The 19,438-nt window shown below is 42.0% G+C and overlaps 2 protein-coding genes across 2 annotated transcripts in view; one reads left to right on the top strand and one right to left on the bottom strand.

Annotated features, from left to right (window-relative positions):
* The window catches only part of cep68 (centrosomal protein 68), a 47,234-nt gene extending 44,729 nt beyond the window's left edge, over positions 1-2,505 (top strand). Inside the window, exon 7 of the mRNA XM_052010874.1 lies at positions 1,857-2,505. Coding sequence (XP_051866834.1) covers positions 1,857-1,994 — 138 coding nt within the window. The 3' untranslated portion in view covers positions 1,995-2,505. The remainder of the gene's footprint in view (positions 1-1,856) is intronic.
* The window catches only part of LOC127567801 (ras-related protein ORAB-1), a 32,786-nt gene that overhangs the window by 11,528 nt on the left and 1,820 nt on the right, over positions 1-19,438 (bottom strand). The window contains exon 2 of the mRNA XM_052010877.1: positions 2,534-2,606. Coding sequence (XP_051866837.1) covers positions 2,534-2,606 — 73 coding nt within the window. The remainder of the gene's footprint in view (positions 1-2,533; positions 2,607-19,438) is intronic.

The following is a 19,438-nucleotide window of genomic DNA, read 5'->3' as shown; positions in this document are numbered from 1 at the left end:
TGGGATTTGGAGGAACCACGAAACTTGCAAACTCCATGTCGACAGCACTAAGTTAGGAGTGAACCCAGGTCTCTGGCACTGTGATGCAGCTGCTTTACTAGCTGCACCGCCTGCATTTCAGAACTTTTCTAAGTGCCTTTGTTTGTTTTCTCTCTTCCTAACTGCTCCCAATAATCTATCAACCAGATGGCTTCATCAACAGTTTATCACCACACCAATCCTAGCCCCACCTTATCAGAGATATTCTCTGTCCTTTGTCTCTCCCCCACCGGCCACAACTTGTTTTTTCTCTTTCTTAGTTCTGACGAAGGGTCTTCAGCCTGAAATTTTAACTATTTCTCTTTCCACCAATGCTGCCTCGTCTGCTGGGTATGTTTCCTACATTTTCAGTTTTCATTTTATCCCAAAGTGTTTTCCATTATCTACAGGAATAAGTTAGGAGCATGAAGTTCTCTCCATTTGTCTGGATGAGTGCAGCTCTAACAATGCTTAAGAAGCCCAACAAAACAGGATAAAGCAGCCTTTATTGACACCCCATCTGACAACCTAAACATTCATTCCCTCCACCACTGGTGCAGTGTGTCGACAGTGAGTCCGTTCTACAAAACGGACTGCAGATACTCACCTCAGCTAATCCAACAGCACCTTCCAAACCCATAACCTCTACCACTAAGAAGAACGAGACATGCAGGCCTATGAGAACTATACTATCTGCAGGTTCTTGAAAGAGCACACCATCCCAACTTGGAAATATATTTCTATTCCTTCATTGTCTTTGGGTCCATATCTCAGAAGGCTGTACAGAATAAAACTTTGGGAGAACTTTCATTGGAAGGACTGGTACAGTTCACAATAGTGGCTCACCGTAATCTTCTCAATGACAATTAGAGATGGCCAATAAATACTGGCTGTAGCTAGCAATGCCCACATACTGAAAAGTGAATAAAAGCAATAATGGCATGTGTCTAACTGGACACCAGCCTCCCCAAGTTCTCTAATGAATTCTATCTCCAGTGAGATCACAATTCAGTGAACACTTGGGCATAAGTACAACCCCTACACAAAACCATTGCTACGGTTATCAAAACTAATATTTTAAAATTTACCCTAATGATCAAAATATACATTTCTTAGATTCATGCACCGTAAGAATTGAATAGATCAATTTCCTCCACACCAAACAGCAATAAAAACAGAAAAATAATGGCACTGTTGGAGAACTAGTCTACTTAAATCCTTAATTTGCTTATTTCTATGGTGACTCTTGCACAGGATTTAGTGCGATTTAATGTGAAGCTGCCTAACCATTTGTGACTATTTAAATTTGAGCAGAAGTGGCTGACTCCTGTATCCTATGCAACTAGAAAATACTCACAATTATGCAATAATTTTAAAACACAACTTACGACCAGTTTGAAATATGAGGTTTCTCGATGGATATCACGTGTTCAATTTGCTTTTCAAAGCAAATTGAATTCGTGATATCCATCAAGTAAACTCAAAAATATTCAAAAAGCTAGCAGGAATAAGTAAATATTAAGGAAGTATTTTTAACTTGTGAAATGAAGACACTAGATAAATTATTTGACCCAAATATGAAAATAAACTGCATGTACCATAATTCTTTTATAACCCATTTTGTAGTGTCTCAAGAAGGGTTGGGGAGTGGTTTGGGGGGGGGGGGGGGGACGGGGGGGTGCTAAGGGAAGAGTTAGAAAAAGAAAAAGGTGGTTACCTTGAGCAGAGTTTACCATTTTTGAATAGAAAATATTTAAATAAACAGAACTCACTTTGACCATATTGCAAAACCCCAGTATATCATTAACAAATTATCAAATCATTTTAATATCTTCCAGGTTCTAGATGTTCCGGTCATATTCTTATCCAGACCCCAAACAAGAGATTATCAGGAGGGGGAAGCATACCAAGTTGGCTCATTCGTCACATACATTCTGCTAAGATCCTTGGAGGATGTACATTTCCACTCCAAGTGAGAAAGTAGAAATTCACTCAGCAAAATATTTGTCACTAGACTTAGTTAACATGCAATCTTCAATGTGAAAAGCTGCAGAAGACAATGGGCTTTATGATTACTCAACTTTTTTCACCATAATTTTTGATCCTAGCTGGTCACAAATTTAAAATCACCCCAACTACAGTTACTGATCTATTGTGCAGAATATTCTCTTCAAATTCAGAAAGTCATAATATGACTTTTTATGGTGCTATTTACGCTGCCGAAACACCACATGCCCATATTTAACTATGTTCAAAATTAAGCACAAACTGTTCCTTCATTTGCTTCTTGAATTGATTGCATGTAATCCCAATGACAACACTGCCGTATGAACTTGGATTAAGAAAACAAAAAACTAAGTTAAAATTCTATGTGTTTCTTTAGGTGCCACAGCAGAGAGCAAACAATATCTTAGTGTCCCTAATGTAAATAACCACTTGTAATTAATTGGTCAGTTTTTATAGAGCTGATACAAGAACTGGAACAAGGTCAACCCAAAGCGAAAGCTTTACTTACTGCAAATCTAAGGAGGAGGCAAGATTTTCCAACACCAGAGTCTCCAATCAGCAGCAGCTTGAATAAATAGTCACTAAAAGAGATAAATACAAAAAAAATTATCAAAAGGCTGCATTGTGCACTTAACATTTATTACTAACATTGAACAAGGTTAAATCTAATTTGCAGCAAGTCACTTGTAATTGCTTTACCTGCATGAACATAACTGCTCTCCCCACCTGTAAAACATGCTTCTACGGACACCAGCAAACCACTATTACCTTACTAAAGTGACCATATTTTACATGAGAACCTTGGAACTTGAAGGGTTGAGTGAATTGCCTTCACTGGATGCCTGGATAGATGTACTGAAATAACAATGTTTGAAACCTGTCAGCTGGATACAAGTCATCTTTGTAATAGAGAGAATGCACAACGGTTGACTAAGATTGCGATCAAATAAGATGCCAAAGTTGGAAACAGTCTTGTTCAATGAGGACAGTGACTAGAAGCCCGAAGTCAGTGCTTATAAAGAAAACTTCCCATTGACTGGAGTCAAACCTTGTACAATGGAAGATGGCTGTGGACATGGAAGACAATCATCTCAGCCTTGGGGCATGACTACAGGAGATCCTATAGGGGTTGTATATTCTGCCCAAACATCTTCAACCACTTCAAGACCTACCCGCCATCATAAGGTCAGAAGTAGGAAGTTTACTAAGCAATGCAATGTTCAAGTCCATTTACAACTCATCTGAGAAAAGCCACTTGTACCTGCATGCAGCAAGACCTAGATAGCATTCAGACAAAAGCTACCTGGTGTCAGTCAATGGAAATCTCCAACAAGAGTTAAACCACTTACCCTGACATTCAACAGCATTATTGCCAACCCTCAAAAATCAACATCCTAGAAGTCATCGTTGCCCAGAAACTTAACTGGACCAAACATATCAAAAGTGGCTTCAAGAGCAATTGGAACTTGGGAATCCTGCAATGTGACTCACCCAACTCCCAAAGCTTTTGTAAAAGAAAACTACAGGGCACAAGTCAAGAGTGTAGTGGAAATTCCACCTGCCTGCACAAGTCCAACTCTAACACCCAAAAAGCTCAGCACCACCCCAGGATAAACAAACAAGTGATAGACTCCTCATCTCACACTATAAACATCAACTCTTCTATCACTGCCAAACCTTACCTGCAGTGTGTATCATCTACAAAATACACTGCAATTAATTGACTTTTAACAGCTCCTGCCAAACCTGCAACCTTCACTACCTAGAAGGGAAGCAGGCGCATGGAAATCCATCACCTACAAGTTCTCTCCAAATTACACACCAGCCCAACCTGGAAATACACCAAGGCCCTTTCATCACTGCTGGAAATCCCCGCCTAACAGCACCACATGGGAGAAACTACAACAGGCAGAATGCAATAATTCAAGTGGCTCACTAACACCTCCTCAAGGATAGTTGGAGATGAACAATGAATCCTGGCCTTGCCCATTGTATCCACGTCCCACAAATGAACAAAATCCACTTGATAGAAGTTTAGCATCCTCTTCCGTAAATGATGATTGATACCAAGTCCATTAGTTATTAATTTTAAATCTAAGAGGGAAAGACATTAAAAGTATTAAAAGAAATGAGACAAAGATGGATTTTGGACATAATCATCTCATTAAATGGCAGTAGAGTCAAAAGTTGGGATGATCATTATCATTTTTAGTCCAGCCACAAACTCTATTCCTTAGTAAATGATTCTGCTCTTTCCTGTCCACTGTTTCAGGCTAAGAAGCAGATCATGACCTGGTGTCTCATTTGAATAAGCTGAATTTCTGATTTCATATCCATCTTCATCACAATGATTGCCTACTTTCACTTCCAAAACATCACTGGTCTCTTCGCTGCCTCAACCCATTAGTGCTAAAACCCTCATCCATTTATTTGTTAACCATACAATAATACAGCACAACACAGGCCCTTCGGCCCACCATGTTGTGCCGACCTTCAAACCACACCTAAGGCTATCTAACCCCTTCCTCCCACATATCCCTCTATTTTAAATTCCTCCATATGCTTATCTAACAATCTCTTGAACTTGACCAACGTATCAGCCTCCACCACCACCCCAGGCAGCGCATTCCATGCACCAACCACTCTCTGGGTAAAAAACCTCCCTCTGACATCTCCCTTGAACTTCTCACCCCTTACCTTAAAGCCATGCCCTTTTGTATTGAGCATTGGTGCCCTGGGAAAGAGGCACTGGCTGTCCACTCTATCTACTCCTCTTAATATTTTGTCTATCTCTATCATGTTTCCCCTCATCCTCCTCCTCTCCAATGAGCAAAGCCCTAACTCGTTTAATCTCTCCTCATAATCTATACTCTCTAATCCAGGCAGCTTCCTGGTAACTCTCCTCTGCACACTCTCCAACGCCTCCACATCCTTCCTGTAATGAGGCAACCAGAACTGGACACAGTACTTTAAGTGTGGTCTGATCAGAGTTTTGTAAAGGTGCAACATTACTTCGTGGCTCTTAAACTCGATCCCTCGACTTATGAAAGCTAACATCCCATAAGCTTTCTTAACTACCCTATCCACCTGTGAGGCAACTTTCAGTGATTTCTGGATATAAACCCCCAGATCCCTCTGCTCCTCCACACTACCCAGTATCCTGCCATTAACCTTGTACTCCGCCTTGGAGTTTGTCCTTCCAAAGTGTACCACCTCACACTCCTCCAGATTGAACTCCATCTGCCACTTCTCAGCCCAGCTCTGCATCCTATCAATATCCCTCTGCAAACTTCTACAGCCCTCCACACTATCCACTACACCACTGATCTTTGTGTCATATGCAAACTTGCTAACCCACCCTTCCACCCCCTCATCAAAGTCATCTATAAATATCACAAAAAGTAGAGGTCCCAGAATGGATCCCTGTGGGACACCACTAGTCACAGCCCTCCAATCCGAATGCACTCCCTCCACCGCAACCCTCTGCTTTCTACAGGCAAGCCAATTCTGAATCCACATGGCCAAGCCTCCCTGGATCCCTTGGCCTCTGACCTTCTGAAGAAGCCTACCATATGGAACCTTGTCAAACACCTTACTAAAATCCACGTAGACCACATCTACTGCACTACCCTCATCAATCTTCCTGGTCACCTCCTCAAAGAACCCTATCAGGCTTGTGAGGCAAGATCTTCCCTTCACAAAGCCATGCTGGCTGTCCCTAATCAGTCCATGATTCTCTAAATGCTCATAGATCCTCTCTCTTAGAATCCTTTCTAACAGCTTGCCCACCACAGACGCAAGGCTCACTGGTCTGTAATTCCCTGGACTATCCCTACTACCTTTTTTGAATAAGGGGACAACATTTGCCACCCTCCAATCCTCCGGTACCATTCCCGTGGCCAACGAGGACTCAAAGATCCTAGCCAACGGTTCAGCAATCTCCTCCCTTGCCTCCCAAAGCAGCCTGGGGAATATTCTGTTAGGCCCCTGGGACTAAACTGTTCTAATATTTTCTAACAGTTCCAACACATCCTCTCTGGACTTTGTTATAGTCTCCTGGTCAACATCCTTTTAAATGAACGTTTCTGAATTTAACTGTATTTTTATAATTTACATTACTAAATATTGCCTTCTTTTCTAACCTGGGATGGAAGCTGGTGGCCAAAAGCAGTCTAGAAGGTTTTAGTTGGATAATATTCCTGATTGTAGACTGTTGAGATTAGGGAAAATGAGATGAACAATTTGGTTGAGTGACTGGTGATGCTTGTTCTCTTAGTGATTTTTCCAGTCTAGTTGTTTATTCAGTGAAATACTTTAACCGATTAGCATGTTACGGATTTGTTGAAATTTGACCCTTTTGGCTTTGGATCTATTTCCATGCGAAGTTGACAAAGATTTTTAGCAGCTGCTGGAAATCAGTAGAAGACAGAAAAGGAATCAATACTGGAAAATCCATGCTTGAATACCAGAAAATGCTCTCTTCACACTACTACCATCGTGGAGGTGGTGCAGGAGCCTGAAGACCCACGCTCAACACTTCAGGAATAGCTTCTTCCCCTCCACCATCAGATTTCTGAATGGTCCATGAACACTACTTCATCCTTCCTCTTTTGCACTATTTTTGTAACTTATAGTAATTTTTATGTCTTTATGTCTCGCACTGTACTGCTGCCACAAAACAAACTTCACGTCATGTCAGTGCTAATAAACTGGATTCTGAATTTCTTTGAGCATTTCTTAGCATAGGGCTTTATAAACAAATAAAATCAGCAATCGATTTACTTAAGTATATTGTGTGAATAATGAGGCACTAATGCCAAAAATGAAAATAATCAAAAAATATTTTGAAAGCCCTGTAGAATTGTATATCGTCTTCCAAGTTTTATCATTGTTAAAATGTCCCATTAATGCACTTGAAACAATATTCCTTCTGGTTAGGAATATCACTGCTCAAACAGATCATCAAGAAAATTGCAGCAATATTATTTTATTAATAATTCATACATCAGCTTAGTTTTGTATGCAAATCACCCTCCTAGAGAGATCTTCAATGGCCTGATATTTACCATTCTAATATATCTGCTGGAGCTTTTCATCAATGTCAGAAATGGACAACTATTTGATAGGATGGATATGGAGAGGATGTTGCATCTTGTGGAGAATCTACAACTGGGACCACTGTTTAAAAACAAGGGGTTGTCCATTTAAGGCAGAGTGGAGGCAAAATCCTTTGAGGATCATGAGTTTTAGGAACTCTATTCCTCCAAAAGCAGTAGAAGCGAAGTCTTTGGATAATCTTTAAACCAGAGGTCAATAGATTCTTGATAAAGCAAGGGGGTGAAAGGTCACTGTGGAAGACAAATGCAGATTTAAGGTTACAATCAGATCATCCACGTTCTTATTAAATGGTGGAGCAGACCAAATGGGGACAAGTAACCTTCTCTAGCTTTTAATTCACATGTTTGCATACAACTTTAGCACTTCCATAACTAACTGCAGAAATCCAGATTTCACTATTAGCTCCTTCATATGCTGTACTGTTGCAGGGTTCACAGTTGCGATTAATGCAGAAACAATGAAGCCATTACCTTTTTAATCCACTGTTCTTGCTAAGCTTTGTTGAATCAGGTATTATTGAGTATTTAAACTGTGCACTAAATAAGTGATCACTCCCTCTGGCCCTCAAATGCTAAATTTGTGAGAGAAAGTGAGTTAATTAAAACAAAAACTGCAACTTCAGGGCAACTCACTTTCTCCATCTCTATCCGTACTGGCAAGTCCATCTGTGATGACCAGCTGAGTTTTTCTTTCTATTAGCACAGACTGACCTACTGGGCACTTCCTACAGCTCTGAATCGGGCAACTTTGCATTCTCACTTTGTAACTGCCCTCATTTCATAATTTGTGTTCCTTTGTTCATATTGCCTCTGTCTAACTAACCCATAAATCAGTTAAACCTCATTCACAAATTATTCCTACAGCAACCTGACCCCTTATTGTCATAGAAATTCTCTTTGTCTATCCATCCCTCCAACTTCTCTGCAACTTAGTGGTTCCAGCATTTTGTTTTTTTTTATATTTCAGATTTACAGCATCTACAGTTTTTCTCTTATTTTGAGGACACCTGTTTTTACTGGCCTATGGAATGTAAAAGCAGGATAGTCAAGCTCACACTGCACAAAACACTCGTGCAAAGAGCTTACTGTCCAAGTAGTAGGGTGCTGGAGGCAGTAACCCTCATCAAATTGGTAATGAAGATTACTGTCTATTTTATGCGGATTGCTTTTCCTCAAACACTTCAAAATATAATGCTTCTAAAACACAATTTATAAACAAAAACATGTCCATCATTTGTACTTCTATCATAATTTCCCACATTCTAATTGCAAAGTATTTAAAAGATAAAACAAAATTTCTGATTTTTACTTCATGCACTCTTCCAAATGTTGGGCAGGTCAGTGAGCTTGATGGCATTACTGTAATGGAATCCCAGGATTTACGCGAGCTATTGCAAAACTACAAGCAAAAGCGGAAAAGGGGAAAATTCATGGCATAGATCTCGCTAGATCCCTGCTGGCAACCTTCTTCTAGATCTGACTCATTAAATTCAAGCTAATATCTTGGAATCTACTTGAGTAAGCACAATATGAACAAGGTTAACAAAGATTCGCCAAACCTAACTCCACACAATAAAACAAATAATAGGATCAGGAGTAACCACCTGGCTCATGCCTGGCCGCTAATGTGATCATGGCTGATCTGCTCCAGGCCTCAACTCCACTTCTATGCCAGTTCCACAGAGCCCTCAATCTTTCAAAAAAACATCCACCTCTTTAAATGCCTTTGTGATCCAGCCTCCATAAACCTCCACGATAGAGACTTCCAGAGATTCATGATCTTCAATAAGAAATTCCCATACACCTCAGTTTTAAATGACTGTCCCCTTGCCTTAAAACTATGTTCCCTCATTCGAGAGACTCACTTGTGGAAACAATTCAAAATCTACCCTGTTTATGCCTTTTTAAGAATCTTATGTTTCAATAAGATCAACACTCATTCTTAAGTTCTAAGAGTAGAAAGATAACTTTTTTTTAAGCCATTTGTGACAGGACAACTCTCATATCCCAGGAATTAGTCTATTCAATCTCTTCTGGACTGCCTCCAATCCTTTCTTAAACAAGGAGACCAAAACCGTACACTGAGTGCAGCTGCACCAGCACCATGCACAATTGTAATAATGTTTTATTTCAAAACTCTACCCTCCCTTGCAATAAGGGCTAATATGCCATTTGCCTTGCGAAATACTTGCTGCATCTGCATGTTAACTGCCTGGGCCATTGTCCCACCTGATCCTCATCTGAGCCACAATTTTCAAAAATACATCAATTTCAACCTTAATTGAAATTGATAACTCCAAAGTCTTATGCACATTCACATCCAATCACCTTCTGCAGAAGTCAATTCAACACCAATTGTATTTAAAAGCTCTTACAACCACACCAGAATTTTTTTTATACATCTCAGTTCACTTTTAGTGGTTTTCAATTTTCATAAAAACAAAGTGTGTGCTTGAACTTTTCAATAAAAATTCCTCCATTTTACTCATTACTATTTTACCCCAACCTAGCATCATTTAAAAAAAACCATTGGATACGTTTACGATTAATAGTATTCCACAACAGACCATCCTTAATGAGTTCCAGCAAATTAGTTTTATCCTCAAGACACAACTAATTTTTGCAAAATAAAACAAATAATCCGACATTCCAGAACAAAGAACTTGTGACATTCATTGAAATGTTAACATTCGCACAAGGCCAAATGTCAAAACAGTATATTCCTGATAATACAATCTTCCTGCCATTTGTTTCTAATCTAATACTTTTCACTTAAATAGGTTTCAAGATTCAAAATTAAACCTTTAGATATTGGAGGCTTTCAGAACACTTATCTAGCAAATATATCTGAGCATAGTTTGTTTTGTCTAAAGAACAAAATTATTACAATATATCCCAATGGCACTCTTGAAAAGACTTTGCAACAAATAATATAATTAGATTTAATGCCAATTTTGTTGTACTTAATCACGAACTTCAAAGCTTAATTGAATAGCATGTATAGCACATGACAACAATTTCCCGTAATAGTTCCAAATACCAATGGAAGAGTAAGGCATTCATTAGTTGGGAGGAAAGTAAAAATACACAATCTTAATAGTAGGCAATATGACCATTCACATCTGAGCCACCATTCTGCAAGAATACGGCAGCTTGTGACTCAAGTCCACATTCCCACCTGATTGCCGTATCTCCTTGGTATCCAAACAGATAGTCTCAACAACCAATCATTGCCCTCTGAGCTGGAAAGTACCAGAGTCATAATCCTTTCCATAAAGAGATCACTCATCTCAGTCCTAAATGACTGCATCCTCGTAATAAGCCTATGCCCTTAAATCTGTATGCTTCATGGAGAGTAAACAGTCTCTCTGCACTAATTGATCAATTCCTCTTAGAATCATATATCCTTCTCCAAATGCGATCTCAGCAAAATCCTATAAAATCTCAGCAAGGCTTCCTCATTTATTTACTCTAACTCCCTTAGAATAAAGGCCAACATTCTTTACCTTCCCAACAGCTTGCTATGCCAGCATGTTTACTTTGTGTTTCTTGAATCAACACAACCAGATCAGTCTGCACAAGGTAACCAGTTACTTGACATTTAAAAAAAAGTATTCTGCCTTTTTATCCTACCACAACCTCATATTTCCCAATGTGAACTCCTTCTGCCATCCTCTGACCCATTTGGCTAACCTATCCATATCATTTGCAGATGTTCCATGTTCTGTTTCCAGCCAAGCTTTATATCAGCAGGAAATGTGGATATGTTACACTGTTCTTTCATCCAAATCATTTATTGCAAATAACCAAGAAACAAATACTTAACCAGATGTCACCACACAAATAGGAGTCTGCCAATCTGAGAGACTTAATTCCTTCTCTTTCTTTTCTGTCCTCTAAGCAATCCTTTATTGATACCAATATTTTACCCCAAATCCTATGGGCCCTGGCTTTATCTACAGTATCTTATCAAACGTTATTTGAAAATCCAGATATACTACACTGACTCAACTACCCTGCTAGTAAGCCTTAAAAAACTAATAAATTTGTTAAACAGGATTTGTACTTTTTGAAATCATGCCAACTTAGTCTAATCATAATTTGGGGTTTTTAAAATGTCCGTTACCATATTTTTTGTTACAGAATACAAAAGTAGCGAGGTTTTGCTATAAATGTACCACGCAATGGTGAGGACACATTTGGAGTACAGCATATGGTCTCAAGCTCTTTATTTCAGGAAGGATATACTTGGAGGTGGTACAGAAAAGGTGTTGTCCAATGAGAAAAGATTAAGCCCACACATGCTAAAGTTTAAAGTAAGTCACTACAATCTTACTGAATGGCAGAACAGGCTCAATGGGCCATATGAACAACTCTTATTCTTAGTGATAGATTTTAGCATTTCTCAGACAACTGTTAATTGTCTGTGATTTTGTATTTTGCTTCTACTTCCTTCCTTAAGCAGCAATATTACCTCTACTATCTTAAAATCTGCTGGGATTTATCTAGAATTAATGCAAATAAAAGGAGGCAGCTTAAGCCAGATTTCTCCCAGACAGATGTGCAAGTAAAGAACAAAGTAGGTTCCATGTCCCCACCTCAATTATGGAAGATGAAAAACTTTAGATTCTTAAGATGACAGGATGAGGTGATTTGTATCTCTCAATTTCTTTGTAATTAGCATGCAACAAACTACATATATTGCAGTTCCAGTTGGCAAAAAGCAGTACTGCTGAATACTGCAAAATATATACTGAACCAGGTGAAACTTAGGGTAGGGCATAAGAATAAAGAGCTATCAGAATGGGTTTGAGAAATTCAGACAAACAGTGAATACCTTGGAGTTACTGGCTTTGAGAGTGATCAGCAAGCACAAATATCACTCACAACCAACCTGCTGAGTTCAAAGAATATTCTTCATTGAAATAAATACATGAATAAAAAACTTACTGATGACAGACTTGATGCTTGCTTTTTGAGAACTCAGATCCCTCCCAGTGTACTCTAGGAATGCAATGATACAAAAACCAAATGCAAAAGGAAGAGGCGAGGAAAACAAATCAAATGTAGGTGAGGTCCTAAATGAATACTGATCTATATTTACCAAGAAGATAGAGTTCAGAGAGGGGTACATGGATAATCTTGAGGTCAGCATTAAGGAGGATGTGTTAGGCATCATGGGATGCACAAGGGTTGATAAGTCCCTGGCATCACGAAATCTATTCCAAGTTGCAATGGGAAGCAAGGGACAAGATAGCTGGGGCCCTGACAGATTTTTGCATCTTCATTACGCACAGTTAAGGTGCCAAAAGACTGCAGGAGAGCTAATGCTGTTCCTTTATTTAATAAATATAGCAGGGATAAAATGGTGAGCCTTACATCAGTGGTAGGTAAATTATTGGTAAATTATGGTTTGACTTGTGTACATTTGGAAAGGTGGGGCTGATCAGGGGTAGTCAGAATGACTGTGCAGGGGAAATCTTGCCCCACTAATTTGACTGAGTTTTTCAGGTAACCAAGAAGACAGATGAAGGCGGGGCAGTAGACGTGTGGACTTTATTATGGCATTTGATAAGATCACACATGGTAAGCTAGTCCAGAAGGTTAAGGCACATGAGATCCAAGGAAAGCTAGCAAACTGGATCCAAAATTGGCTTCGCAATAGGACGTGAAGGATGCTTTTCTGATTGCAAGTCTGTGACCGGTACTGTACCACAGGAATCTATGCTGGGTTCTTTATTGTTTGTGATATAGCAACAACTTGGATGTGAATGCAGAAGGTATGATTAACAAGTTTGCTGATGACAAGAAGGGTGGTGGTATTTTGGATAGCATGGTAGGTTGTCTAAAGCTAAAGCAAGATACAGATCAGAAGGAAAGTTGGGCAGAACACTGGCAGATGGAATTTAATCCTATCAAGTGCAAGATGATGCATTCTGGGAAGTAAAATAGGGGAAGACATAGCCACTAAATGGTAGTATGTTAAGGAATGTTAATGAACAGAAGGATCTTGGGGTTCAGCTCCATTTTCCCTGAAAGTAACAACACAGATAGGGCAAAATAGAACAGGACAGCACAGGATTAGGCCCTTCAGCCCATGATATGTGTGCTGACCATGATGTCAAATTAATCTAAAAATATCTTCCTGCAAATGATCCATATACCTTCATTTCATGCACGTTCATGTACCCAAGTGCCTCTTAAACGCCACTATCTACTCACACCACCACCACGGCAGTGCGCCCCAAGCACCTACCACTCTTTATGTAAACAGAAAACTTTCACTCTCTCACCTTAAAGCTATGTCCTTGAATTTGACATTTCTAACTTGGGAAAAATTACTTTGACTATCTACCCCATTTATGGCGCTCAATTTTATAAACTTGTCAGGTCTCCCCTCAGCCTCTGATACTTCAGAGAAAACAATCCCAGTTTGTCCAGCCTTTCTAAGCTTATACTATCTAATCCAGGCAGCATCCTGGTGAACCTCTTCTGCACCCTCTCCAAAGCCTCCACATCCTTCCTCTAATGGAGCAACCAGAACAGCAGACAGTACTCCAAATGTGGCCTAACCAAAGTTTTACTCCCTAACTCTTGTACTCAACGCCCTAACAGATGAAGGCAAGCATGCTATATGCCTTTGGGTGGTAAAGGCGGCATATAGCATGATTGTCTGCATTGGACGGGGCATAGAATATAAGAGTTAGGTTGTAACTTCACAAAACACTGGTTATATCCCACGAGGTATTATGTGCAGTTCTAGTCACCACACAACAGGAAGGATGCGATTGCACTAGAGAGCGTGCTGAGGAGGCATTTAGACAGCCTTGAATACTCAAGGAATAAAAGAATACAGACCTAGTGCAAGCAAATGGGATTAATATCTAAATGGGCAAAAAGGTTGGCATGGACTAGGTGGGCCAAAGGGCTTGTTTCTGTTTTGTACAACTCTAAATCTATTAGGGATTTTAGACACAAATCAACCCAATTGTCCTTTCACTTTTCCCTAAAATGCATCATTTCCAACATCAAAGAAATATGGAAATGTGCCTTGACCCATTTCAAAAGAGATCTATTATAGGTGTGAGAATAAACTTTCAACATAGTTAATCTTGAAGAAATAAATAATCATTAATAAAAAATTTCCAAGATAAAACAAATCTCCCAGACCACAAATTATAATCAGCATTGTTAAACACCCTGCCCTCCCAACAATTTCTTTCTTGTCATATCTTTAAAATCTACAATTCCAGATCTTAACTATATAATCTAGTTCATGGAAACAATTTGCCAGCCTAGCAAAAATGAAAGTATAATTCTTACTTTTGTCCACTCTGAAGGGAACCATTTTATACTTCCAATTTCAGGTTATGCAGTTGTGTAATTAAATAACTTGCTTAACCATTAGATTGCACTTTATTCTGGACACAATTCATTTATACATATCACTTTAAGTTCCATTTTTAAAACTAAGTTCCAAATTCATTTGCTTGCTTGAACTCTCAGCAATGCCATTCAAAATTACAGTGTCCAAAATATTCCAAATACTGCCTGTTGGTACACAGTTAAAACAAATTGGTTTAAGACTTATAAAGTACCCTTGACCTCCAAGTAACTGATGGTTACTGGATACATCCAGTAAAGAAACATCTTTTTCCTGATATTGTCAAAAGATATCCATCTAGTGTGTAGAGGTTTCATGTTATGTTACATATGCCCTCATTATATAAAAAAAATCACTCAATGCTGGCAGTACCTCATATTCAAAATAGAGCTATATCCATTTATTCTCTCAGAAAAAGTGGATCTTATAAATGCAGTCCAACAAGTCACAAGGGCACTATGTGTCAAGAAAAGTTTTTTTTGTAAAAACAATATAGTCAGTGTCACGAGTTAATATTACATCATCTCCCAGATCCAGGATATTATTTCAAGCAGGAAAACACATTCAATCCCTCCAGAAAACCAACTATTATTATTTCCTATAGTATATATCAATGATTACTCCAATTAAATACTGTACAATGTCACATTAACTGTATTGTTTTCACCTTAAATAAAAGATCTGCAATCTACATAACCAAGCATAAACAAATCCAAGAAGTGACCCCATAGTCTTGAGTACTTGCGGTGTAACATTTTGCACATGGCACTTTTAATGCTGTAAAGTGTTCCAAGGTGATTCACACAGGGATATAATCAGAAAAAATATTGATCTCAAGCCAGTGGTAAAGACATTAATCAAATAGGCCCCAACCCAAAAAGAGGCAAGTTTTCAGGGGAATTTTAAGTAATGTTGGAGAGATGTAGGACGGGTTCTCCAGAGTTAGTGCCCAGACAATTGAACTCACAATCAACAATGGGGCAAAGTAGGAGGATGTACAAGTGAACTGAAGTGCAGGGCTCTGAGAGTTGCAGTGCTGCAAGAGGTTAGAAATCAAGAAATGCAAGATCATGGAGGGTTTTGAAAATAAGGGAGAGGATTTTAAATCTGAAGCACTGTAGTTTCTAATGGTGGTTAATGACTATAGGGGTGATAGATGAATGACACTTGTTTCAGATTAGATTACACCCCTTCAGTACATTATGTCAATGGCGACTATCAAGTGCCCATCTACGTGAAAAATCAAAAAATTACAGATGCTGGAAATCTAAAATAAAAACAGTAACTGCTGGAAATACCCAGCTGGTCAGGCAACATCTGTGGGAAGAGAAACAGTTAACTTGAACTTTTCTCTTCCCTCAGGTGTGGCCTGACCTGCTGGGTATTTACAGCATATTTTGTTTTTATTTTAGTCCCGTTTACCAGCACTTAGTCCGTAGCTTTCTTTTTCTTGCCTCCACCCCTCACTCAGGTAGTGTTCCAGATTCCAACCACCCACGTGAGAAAAATGCTTCCTCAGACCTTGTCTAAACCTCTACCCTCTAGTCTTAGATACACCTGCTACATGGAAAAGTTTCCTATTCTTTACCTCAATATGCTCCCCACCCTCTCCAGTGCATCATGCTCTTCCTATATTGTGATTCCTTTTGGATAAACCCAAGATTATGGAGTGAGAAATGATAGGTCAGGAAAATACAGGAGTAGTTCAATCTGGAAGTAATAAAGGGTGGCAGCAGCAGCAAATGGCTGAGACATGGTTACAGATGCACAATATTTTGGACAAAGGTTAGGGCAAGACTTTTCATACAACAAATGTCACAACTTCTATCCAAATGCATGTCAAATTTACCTGTCAAAATTTTCCATACTTCCAAATGATACAGTAGGCCATTTAGCCCCTTGAACATATGCTGAGTCTCAGAGCAATCCCATTCCTACACCCATTTCCCTGTAGCATCCACTCTCACACATACACACTAACAACCTCCTGATTTACCCCTAGTCTGTGTAATGTATACACAATCCCAGGAACCAACCTGGAAAACCTTCACTGGGCTCTCTGTGGCAAATAGAATCTTTATTGGATAAGGAGACCAAAACTGCACAGGTACATCCTCACAAAGGCCCTACAGAATTGCATTAAGACGTCTTTATTCCTGTATTCAAATCTATTTGAAATAAAGATCAACGCACCATTTGCTTTCCTAATTAGCTGCTGCACCTGCAAGTTAGCTTCCAGTGACTTGTATACAAGGACACATAGGTCAGTTTGAACATTAAACAATGACAGATTGGGAAATGTTAATAAATACTGTTCCAAATGAATCCTTTCAGGGAACTGATCCATGTTACCAGTTGTCCTCCAATGGCTGATCGAAGTTTTTCTATGCAAGCCTGGACGTGAAGCAACTATACTGTCATGCAGAGGGCAGAAATGAGCCAACCTCTTGCTATCACTTGCATTAAATTTGCAACGTCTATGATCCTCTTCACAAATTTGGCAGAGTTAATAAAAGTGACAAATTTAAATTGACTGATAATTAATAGTTCAGCTAGTTTAGTTATTCAACTACAGGGTTTCTGTTCAATTCCACAAAGGAGACTAGCATTCCACAATGTTACTTATTCCTGATTGCTCAGCATTTTGCACAGTCCGTATGATTTACACCTGACATCCTGTGTGGATCAAATTGAAATGGGCCAGGAGAAACAAGCCAAAAACATTGCAAGGCATCTCATACTAGAACTTAATACTTAGACCCTGGAAATATGTTTATATTCATAAAAGGACAATTTTCCCAAATACTGTATAGATTATCACATTTATACTATAGGAAGGAACTTTGCTCCAAATCTCTCTGAAAAATTTGGACAAGCAGGACTCATCACTCCAGCTAGGAAAATCCAGATTTGACTTTTGGATTGCCTATTTCACAAAGGAAAACAAAGAATTTCAAATGTATAAGCTTCAACACAGACCTGAGTATCTGGAAGAAACTTTGTACTTGTCTACAACTAAACAAGTACACCACAAACTCTGCAGCAGCTACTATTTTCTCCTTCATTACTTTTTCCTTTACAAACTGTACAGAATCTTTATGAATCAATTTTCTGCATAAAAGTAGAGGCCCCGTGGACATACAGAATCCCTCTCTGTGCAACAACAGACACGAAGAGAGCTGGATGCACCCGAGCCCTGACCACAACAGAAGGAAGTCAGCAGCTAACAGATAGAGTTACAGCATGATGCCAAGCAGGACAGAAAATACTGTCCAATTTTTGGAGTGTGCGCTGAGGGCAACAATGGGGGAGGGGTGCCACTCAGCCCTAGTCAAATTGGAGTCTGGTGAAGGGTTGGGCAGCAGCACAGTCCGAGCCAACAGGATGAAGGGGGGTGGGGTGGGGGAAAACAGCGCCGGTTAAGACGACGTGGGGGGGGGGGGGTAGGAAGACAGCAGCCCTGGTCAAGAGGATGGGGGGGGGTGGGGGGAGACACTGCCCCGGTCAACAGGATGGGGGAGCGGGGGGAGACACTGCCCCCGTCAACAGGATGGGGGGGGGGCGGGGGGAGACACTGCCCCCGTCAACAGGATGGGGGGGGGGGGGAGCGGGGGGAGACACTGCCCCCGTCAACAGGATGGGGAGGGGGGGGAGCGGGGGGAGACACTGCCCCCGTCAACAGGATGGGGAGGGGGGGGAGCGGGGGGAGACACTGCCCCCGTCAACAGGATGGGGAGGGGGGGGAGCGGGGGGAGACACTGCCCCGGTCAACAGGATGGGGGAGGGGGGGGCGGGGGGAGACACTGCCCCGGTCAACAGGATGGGGGAGGGGGGGGCGGGGGGAGACACTGCCCCGGTCAACAGGATGGGGGAGGGGGGGGCGGGGGGAGACACTGCCCCGGTCAACAGGATGGGGGAGGGGGGGGCGGGGGGAGACACTGCCCCGGTCAACAGGATGGGGGAGGGGGGGGCGGGGGGAGACACTGCCCCCGTCAACAGGATGGGGGAGGGGGGGCGGGGGGAGACACTGCCCCCGTCAACAGGATGGGGTAGGGGGGGGCGGGGGGAGACACTGCCCCCGTCAACAGGATGGGGGAGGGGGGGGCGGGGGGAGACACTGCCCCCGTCAACAGGATGGGGGAGGGGGGGGCGGGGGGAGACACTGCCCCCGTCAACAGGATGGGGGAGGGGGGGGCGGGGGGAGACACTGCCCCCGTCAACAGGATGGGGGAGGGGGGGGCGGGGGGAGACACTGCCCCGTCAACAGGATGGGGGAGGGGGGGGCGGGGGGAGACACTGCCCCCGTCAACAGGATGGGGGAGGGGGGGGCGGGGGGAGACACTGCCCCCGTCAACAGGATGGGGGAGGGGGGGGCGGGGGGAGACACTGCCCCCGTCAACAGGATGGGGGAGGGGGGGGCGGGGGGAGACACTGCCCCCGTCAACAGGATGGGGGAGGGGGGGGCGGGGGGAGACACTGCCCCCGTCAACAGGATGGGGGAGGGGGGGGCGGGGGGAGACACTGCCCCCGTCAACAGGATGGGGGAGGGGGGGGCGGGGGGAGACACTGCCCCCGTCAACAGGATGGGGGAGGGGGGGGCGGGGGGAGACACTGCCCCCGTCAACAGGATGGGGGAGGGGGGGGCGGGGGGAGACACTGCCCCCGTCAACAGGATGGGGGAGGGGGGGGCGGGGGGAGACACTGCCCCCGTCAACAGGATGGGGGAGGGGGGGGCGGGGGGAGACACTGCCCCCGTCAACAGGATGGGGGAGGGGGGGGCGGGGGGAGACACTGCCCCCGTCAACAGGATGGGGGAGGGGGGGGCGGGGGGAGACACTGCCCCCGTCAACAGGATGGGGGAGGGGGGGGCGGGGGGAGACACTGCCCCCGTCAACAGGATGGGGGAGGGGGG

This window comes from Pristis pectinata, chromosome 3, assembly GCF_009764475.1.
Source record: "Pristis pectinata isolate sPriPec2 chromosome 3, sPriPec2.1.pri, whole genome shotgun sequence".
Taxonomy (NCBI): Eukaryota; Metazoa; Chordata; class Chondrichthyes; order Rhinopristiformes; family Pristidae; genus Pristis; species Pristis pectinata.
The sequence above is the reverse complement of the archived record's forward strand: the minus strand, read 5'-3'. Positions and strand labels throughout refer to the sequence as shown.